At 33.6% G+C, this 9,342-nt stretch overlaps 1 protein-coding gene across 2 annotated transcripts in view; it reads left to right on the top strand.

The window, feature by feature from the left end:
- Positions 1 to 1,346: 1,346 nt before the first annotated feature.
- Positions 1,347 to 9,342, top strand: part of betaTub97EF (beta-Tubulin at 97EF) — a 95,373-nt gene continuing 87,377 nt past the window's right edge. Inside the window, exon 1 of one of the 2 annotated variants that reach the window (XM_036368738.2) lies at positions 1,347 to 1,816. In XM_036368738.2, the coding sequence (XP_036224631.1) occupies positions 1,760 to 1,816 (57 nt within the window). In that variant the 5' untranslated portion in view covers positions 1,347 to 1,759. The remainder of the gene's footprint in view (positions 1,817 to 9,342) is intronic. The other variant, XM_014234970.3, reaches the window with a different exon arrangement.

Raw genomic sequence — 9,342 nt, 5'->3', positions numbered from 1 at the left:
GTGTATGTGCCAGTCGTTGCTGGCGTCGACAATATATCACACGCTGATCGTGTTCGCTTTGTTCGCTTTTACTACAAATGCTCGCGCTCTTATCACACCGATAGCACACTAATATGTGTTTGTGGCAAACAGGGCCAAATAAACCAGATATACAAAAACAAGAAATAACCAAAAATTGAGCGCATTGAAGCACAGCATAGTAATAGGCAGGAGTGGATTCCGCGGAGTTGTGGTTGCCCGGGTAAAGGAATTGTTGAACAGAAGTAAGTCATATAACCATAATTACTATAGAAAATAAGCAATATAATATAATAAGGAATCTATCTTCGAATGCTTATGTATGCATTATTTAACCATTTTTTGGCTAGAGTTACCAACTAAATTAAAATTTAGTAAGAAACTAAAAAGATATCAAAACAATATGGGTTATAAACCAAAAAGGTTGTTTATAAAGCTTGGGTAGAGTGGTAGAGGAAATAATCGAAAAATATTGAAGAAATCTTACGTTGAATAAATTTCTTTCCAAGAGTTGCCTAGTGTGTGTAAATGTTAATTAAATATAGTACAAAACGACCATTTTTTCAAATATTGGTAAGAAAATGGGGAAAAAGCATATATTTTTTCTTGGAGATTAAATTTGAAAGATTTTGTATTCCTTTGATCCCGTAGCCGATCTTCATAAAAACCTCCAAAAAATTGTCTGGAGGTGAGAAAGATTTGTCTACTTAAAATTATCTCAAATCCAGAAACCAAAATAAATATTATTATTATTATAGATGAAGGTCTAATGAACGTTTTAATTTTTGACAAAAATTGTTTTTTTTTTACAAAAAATTTACTCTGCAGAGTGTCTTAAAATCGAAATTATTTAATTAAAATTGATCAAGAAGAGCGCTGATATTCAAAAGAAGTATTTTAAAAGACACATTTGGATTTTATTAACTTCTCTTCATTTGTTCATCTGAAACCTTGCAACTAGTCGATATTCTAGAACCTTCTTCACAACTAACGTAAGTAAGTATGTATATGCTGCTGCAACACTCAGGCCCAACACTTTCGTTACAACAAATCACGAGCTACAGACATACATACAAACACACGTGCTAAATGTAGCACACTAACCCGATCACCAGACCGCTCGCAGAAATTTCAATTCTCCTCTTGCCTTCACCTTGTCAACTTGTCCGCTATACACGTATGCTCGAACATACATACACACATACTTGCACATACAATTCTACACTATTCATATAATAAACGCTCTCCGCTCTGCGGCGGCACTAGCCACTGTTGCCCGTCAAGCCCAAAGCAAGCCAGTCGCCCCGTGCAATGCCTGTTCATTGAGAATTTCGTTTCAGTAGTTGGTCGCATCTTCGAGATACTCGGTCGTACGGTTCTACGCTTTACACAGTGATATTCACACGCGGTCACATACATACATACATACATACAAGCATATAAGCAAAATAAAGAAAATAATTGTTTTAGCTTATACTTTTTGCGCTATCAATTTGTTTGTGCGTTTGTACGTGTGTTTTGCGACGAACAGTGGACGCGTGACACGCGAGTGCCCCCTCATACTAGACATACTTACACGCGAACCTATATACAATTTTTAACAGGCTGTTAAAAAGGCGTTGTAGTGCAACAAAAACAACAACAGCTAAAGCCACTAGGAAAAATCAATTGCATTCAATTTGCCAGTGTTTTTGTTTTTGTTTTGTGGTGAAAATAGTGTCTTTAGCACAACCAATTCAAAATGAGGGAAATCGTTCACTTGCAAGCTGGTCAATGCGGCAATCAAATTGGCTCAAAGGTGCGTGGCGCGAACTGATTTTTTTATATTTAGTATATGTATACTATGTACTTATATATAGTATCATATAAAACAGTCTGTAGCAGGTATACAGTGAAAAAAATTCATTTCTAACGAAACTACTTTGTTTTGTATGCCTTAAGGCAATTGTGAATGCACATCCTAAACGAAAAATTTATTATTTTAAATATAGTGAACTATAATATACCGTTATAGATATGTACATATATTTGAAAAATAAAATAAAATTTTGAAAAATATTCGCACTGTATAATATGCCAGAAAACTATTGTGAATGCATAAAAAATATTTTTTTTTTAAATTTACTTTTTTGTATATTTGTTTGAATATACTTATACTTTACTAAGCCAGCTAAAAAAACTTAGTACTTTTTATACTTTGAACCATATTACTTACACAGCATATAGTTACAAAAATATATAAATATATACCATATGCCAGTAGAGCATAGTGAATACGAAAAAAGTTAATTCAAAATTTATATTTAAATATTTAAAAAATAACCACCACCACTTCCATCTTCAAAAAATGTTTAATCTTTATTTACTTATTTTTATTTATTAATACTTCCTAATCTTTCTTAAAAATCTCCATCGAATCCGAAAGAATTTCAAACATTTCTATTTCATAAATTTTTTTTTAAATATTTTTGTTTTTGTATTCGTGGCTTTGCAAATACTTGGCAAGTCATTTCACCACAATAAGTGACGTATGTCTTCTATTTTATACTTCCCTTTATATTGTACTATTTTTACTCTCTAATGCTAGTACTATTTATAAACAATAACAAAAAATGAGAAATTCTTTTTCGAATTGCTTTCGCTCATATTTCGTTGTTGTTTGTTTTTTACTTTTCTCTGTTTTTGTGTGCACACGAGGTCGACCACCCGTTTGCCGCACACATGGAAAGCGCCATTTCTAACCTCAAAAATTAATTATTATAAAATTACGAGAAGCAGCTGCAGCCGAAGCAAATATAAAAGTATAGTTGTTGCGAAAAATAATAAGAAATAAAAAAGAAGATTTGTAAGCCAACAAAGCCGGCATCGCTGCTGCTACACTCTTTCAATTATATGAAAGAGCGCTCTTATTTTGTATTATTACCCATCCACCTTGTTTGTCATGTGAAAATCATGAGGTGAAAAAATTATATGAGTAAAAATGAGTGAAATCGTGCATTTGTATGTTATCGCTAAGCGCATAATTTTGCTTTGCACTATCTTTCGTTTGGTCGCGTCAAATGACTAACAGCAAAAGATACCGATTTTTAGTGGAAAACAGCTGCCCGAGTACACAGATATACGTTTGCGTGTGTGTGTATGTCGATGTGTATGCATTTTGCTTGCTTTCTAATGGCACGTAAGTGATTCTCGCCGGTCATGCGGACGTCACTCGCCGTCATCTCACTGCTTTCCTCATTACATGTTACACCAACAAGTGTTTTTCTTTTACTGTGTATTTGGAAAGTTCTGTTTTTCCCTGTCTCTCTACTTTATTAAGATTTCCACAGATTTATTTTTCAACTCGTAAATAAATATGAATGCTACCTTAATCGCCTTACTCGTAATTTTTTGTTGTTGTTTGGGCAATTAACTCCAATTAGAGACCGTTCTTATTCATTTTGAAAGCCGGCAGTACAATGACCCAGGCTTTTGTTGAATTATTACGGCGCTATAAAATGTCTAGGCAGACATGGGGAAAATTGTTTTTAGTTAATTCAAAATTCTACTGGAATAAAATATCGACATGAATGGATCAATTAATTAACACCCGTATTGTGTAAGACAACTGGTGAATTTTCGTCAGTATTTTGTCTAATGTGTCTACTATATCAACTTTTTATTACGTATTACCACTGATCTCAGTATACTTGAAAACGTAAGCAACAATCTCAGAAAAACTCCGATAGTTACGGTACTCCAGAACTTTTTATACACTCGCAACTTGTTGCTACAGAGTATAATAGTTTTGTTCAACTAACGGTTGTTTGTAACACCTAAAACTAATCGAGTTAGATATAGGGTTATGTATATATAAATGATCAGGATGAAGAGACGAGTTGAAATCCGGGTGAATGTCTGTCCGTCCGTGCAAGCTCTAACTTGAGTAAAAATTGAGATATCTTTATGAAACTTGGTAGACATGTTTCCTGGTACCGTGAGACGGTTGGTATTGCAGATGGGCATAATCAGACCACTGCCACGCTCACAAAACGCCATTATTCAAAAACAAATAAATTGCCATAACTAAGCTCCACAACAAGATACAAGACTCTTATTTGGTATACAGGATCACATTAAGGAGGGGCATCTGCAGTTTAAAATTTTAATTAAAAGTGGGCGTGGTCCCGCCCTCTAATAAGTTTAATGTGCATATCTCCTATACCACTGAAGCTATAATAACAAAATTCACTGGAAACAAATGTTTTTAGTACCTCTATCGACGGTGTGAAAATGGGTGAAATCGGGTGACAACCCCGCCCACTCCCCATATAACGGTACTGTTAAAAACTACTAAAAGCGCGATAAATCAAGCACTAAACAAGCCAGAGACATTAAATTGTATCTCTGGGATGGTATAAGATGACTTTATAGGAACTGTGTTCAAAATTAGATAGTGGACGTCGCACCGCCCACTTTTAGGTGAAAATCCATATCTTGGGATCTGCTTAACCGCTTTCAACCAAATTCAGTACATAACATTATTTTCATATTTCTATGTTATGGTGCGAAAATGGGCGTAATCGAATCACAACGACGCCTATTTTCCATATAACACCATTTTCAATTCCATCTGATTCTTTCACTTTCCACTATGCAAATCAAGCGACAATGATTATATCGGGGTAAAACTTTGCGTGAATAATACTTTTAAAGTATGCCACCTTGTGACCAAAAATTGTCTAAATCGAACCAAAACTGTTCAAACCCCTAGGTACTGCATATGTGGACCCCAGTGCCCATAGTTGACCTTTTACCGAAAATATCAGCCAATCCACAAAGAAATCTCAAACGAGTATACCATTTGACTTTGCGAGAGTATAAAATGTTCGGTTACATCCGAACTTAGCCCTTCTTATTGACAAATCAACTTTAAAACTTTCTTCTCACTAAAAAGGTAAACTTGTTCAGATTTTTTAATTACTGCAAAATAGTGGTAAGGTCTATGCCAGGACTTTCACGGAAACTAGCAACAGTCGACTAGTTATAGTACTTCTACCGTAATATTCTACTTGGTTATATGGTAATCGATATACATTATGCAATATAATAAAAAAGGAACCGGAGTAAGCATTTTCTTGCAATGTTCTTAAGTTTCAAGGTTTAACAATTACTCAAAGCAGTCTCAATATTGATGAAAAGAGAAACTGTACCTAAATTCAACTTTTGCAAAGCTGTGTTTGCAAAAATTTTAATACATAATATTATATATAGAAAGAACTAGTGTTTAATATCAATGCTATTCACTTTTCAAAAAAAAATTTGTTTTCGTGCTATGTTCGCACTACTATCTACATTCAGCTGTATGGGTAAAAATATGTATTTTCAAGATCCAAATAAAAAATATTTGTAATTGGACCGCTTTGTTTATTATCATTTAGAAATCAGAGCATAAGGGGAATATCAAGTGTTAAATATCAAATAGCTTGCTTTTGAGATAATGGGGGATCTTGACACTAGACGTTTTTCGGTTTTGATTTTATGTTGAACATCTCCCTTCGATGATAGTGAAAAATATATAATAACACAGAAATCCTGGAGTTAAATTCATTTATTGAAGAAAACCCAAATGGCATAGCGCTTTCTTGGGAAGCACCAGTATATCTCGTAGAATTATTCAAAGGAACTCGCATTGCAATAAGATAATTTACAATACAAATTAAAAGTACAATAGTATTAATCCTTTGCTCCTAAAGCGTAAGGCACTCATGATGTATGCTAAAACTGAAGCAGTTTGATATATGGGAAATCTATATCGTTTATTTAAACTTCTGCAAAGGTATGGCATAAAAATTGCATCCTTCCTCTCAATTTACCAAAACAACTAGCCGAATAAATTTACGAAAAATTAACTAAGATCTGTGTATAATGATACACATATATATAGTATAAAAGATACACATATATATAAAATTTAATTAAGATACGAGTATATATACGATTCCCTATAATCCCAGTTCCCTTATTTTGCAAATACAGTGCTTTCAAAAAATAAAAATTTCGTTTTCCAAAGCTTTTATTGGCAAAAAAAGGTTCTAATTATAGAAAATACATTGTTTTATTATGGCTGACGTTTGTTTAACTGGAAACTAAATTTTCCGATACAATGTTTCGTATAATTATCTGTGAAGCATCTCAAAACCCCAGATCCATGAGTAGAGAAGAATCCATAAACAATATCCTCCTTTGTCTTTTTTTTAGCCAAACAAGTATCGTAGGGGTTGAACAATGCAAGAGTTGACGCATATGTATATATTACACTGCTCCAATCACGGTTAATGATTTGCTGGGCCCAATACAACTTTTTTTCAATGTGTGTTTTTGAAAGTAGGGGTTTGATTATACGTACAACAAACAAACGCATATATAGCAGCAGTACTCCGTTTGAAGTCAGACCTCTGAAGTCAACCCCGCATTGTATTTAGGGATATATCTAATCCCTTTTAAACCAAAATTTTTTTTAGCTTCTCTTAGACTGAGTTTCTTTTCAAAAAGGAAAACAATAGGTTTGTCCTCACTTCTAGTCGTCACGTTATTCCCCCCTTTTCCTGGTTTGTTATCTACGTTTCCAGTAAATGTACAACTCGTATTTAAATACTTTGCAGATTTTTAATAATCCATTTGGGACCTTTAGGATGCTTCTTTAGAAAGGCTGCTTTAAATTATTTTTTACTGAGCACTCATTTTTCTCATTTCATGGCGCGAGTTGACACATTAAGAGGATCGAAAAAAAACTGACCGAATTGTATCCGTCAATGATCACAATTGAACATGTGTTAATTTGAAAAAAAAATTAAAACAATATTTTGCAAATTTATCTCGCAAAGGAAACACTTTTTGAACGCACTGTATATTGATATATTCCCTAATATTTTTTTAAAATAAATTTAGAATCAACAGATCATAACTTAAGCTTATAAGACACTATGACTATACTCTTTCCGGTGAATACATGCAATTTTTCAAATTTCTCACAGAGCCCAAATGTCTCTATACAGATATTTACTCGAAATAGTTTTCCAGCTTCTATAAACCTTCAAGACAACTAACTGGCGTTGAATTTTTAGCGATCTAAAATAATTTTAATGGTATATATGACACAAGAAGACAAATAGGCTCGTTATCCTTTATTACGAATATCTCCATAAAAGTTACTCAGCAACTTTAACGTTTTCTCATTTAGTGTCTCTAACGGTACCCTTTTCAATAAAATTGATTTTGAATTGTGAAAAACGAAAATATTAAACCAGATTAACCAGCTACAAATTTCTGCGAAGTTACTTTTTTTATTTCTACTCCAGCATGGTCGACCTTTCTATTCGGTTTTTTTTTTTTGGGTATTATAAGCTATTTAATGATTTAGAAATAATGTTGAAAGACATTTAAAAGCGAAAAGTAACAAATATGAAATTACTCTCAACCACAAATTTAAATAAACTCGAAAATACTTTAACAAATTTTATTAAAATAGCCTTGAAACAGGAACTCTTTTACCTTCAAATCATCATATTTATTTCAAGTAAACTACATTATTAAATGTGAAGTATAATAGAAAATGACTCAAAGTATGAAAATATTTATGGCGCTTTAAACAATCGGAATTTTTTTGATAAAACAGTAAAAAATGTACACAAGCAGTAATGGCTGACGCATGAAATTGTGCTCACCTTTTGTTGACACGACTAATATAGGAAATATATGTGTTCGATACGCCCTATAATTCGTTTATTTGTAGGAATTTAAAATAATTTGTGCATATGTATAAGTGTGATAACATAAATTGTACGTTTGTAAGCTGTAATACAATAATGAATTAAGCTGACATCATTTGCCGCTAACACACATATTTAAAAACTTATTATATACCCAGATTTCCTTATATGTTATATATACATATAATACATATTTATTTAATTTTTTAAGCGCATAAACATACACACAATTTACACGAACTTGTTGCTGTACTCACCGTATGATGTGTCAGCAGCAGTTTTAACCTTGCCAATGGAGCAATTGTCGCACGCAGCTAAGCGTCAGATCGTGATATGTGTATAAATTCGAGCGTATGTGTATGTGTAAATCGACATACATAGGTAAAAATATTACTATTTTTGTTATGACTAAACATCGCTCCAATTATTTTCATGATTACGACATTTTCGTTACAACTATCATACATATACAGACTATCAAGCTATTAAAAGTCGTTTTGCTCTATCTTTCTACCCCTTTGTGTGTATGTGTGTGTGCGTGAAATGAATTCAAATATTGTTCACCACTAATCAGAGTAATAATTTTATTCATATTTCATTTGTATCATAAACTTAATATATATTTATATTTTTTTTTTTTCGGTGATAAGCTATCGCACGGTGCGCTGCATAGAGCCTCTCCGGTGATAACAGTAATAATATGATTAGGAGGTCTATACCTGAGGTACAAACATATACCCTGTGCATACATATATACTGTAGTCAGAATACAGCTATATCTTCAAACGTTAATTTTAAGATACTAGCTTAATTATTATATAATATTATTTTATTAAAGGTGTATGCATTAATTCGTGCGGTTTTTTTTACGAAAATTAAGACTTTATTGTGAAAAAATTGTTATACATTTAATGTTCAAAGTATTGCCCATCGGAAGCTATGATGTTTTCCCATCTTTCTGGCAGTTTGTGGATCCCATCCCAAAAGAACTTCTCCGGCTTGGAGGTCAAGAAAGAATCAATCCAATTTCTGATACCCTGTTCTGAAGAGAAGCGCACTCCGGTGAGGGCATTCTGCATTGATCTGAACAAGTGGTAATCGAAAGGTGCTATGTCTGGGCTATAAGGCGGGTGAAGTAGAACTTCCCACCCACAGTTTTCCAAATAGTTTTTAACTGGCCTTGCAACATGTGGCCGAGCGTTGTCATGATGAAAAATTATTGATTCGTGTCTGGTTGCATATTCTGGTCGTTTTTCCGCGATGGCCTTTTTCAAACGAATCAATTGTTTTCGGTAGAGGTCCCCATTGATCGTCTGACCCGATTTCAATACCTCATAATAGAGCACACCCTTGTGGTCCCACCAAATACATAGCATAACCTTAGCAGCATGGATATTCGGCTTTGCCGTGGATGTTGATGGTTGGCCGGGCTTCACATACGATTTCTTGCGCTTTGTGTTATCATAATGAATCCATTTTTCATCGCCAGTGACAATCCGATGCAAAAACGACTTCTTTTGGTGGCGTTGAAGCAACATTTCCGACATGCAGAATCGACGTTCGACGTCTCTTG

The sequence above is a fragment of the Bactrocera oleae genome, chromosome 2 (assembly GCF_042242935.1).
Source record: "Bactrocera oleae isolate idBacOlea1 chromosome 2, idBacOlea1, whole genome shotgun sequence".
In the NCBI taxonomy this organism is placed as follows: Eukaryota; Metazoa; Arthropoda; class Insecta; order Diptera; family Tephritidae; genus Bactrocera; species Bactrocera oleae.
This window is presented reverse-complemented; position numbering and strand designations above follow the sequence as displayed.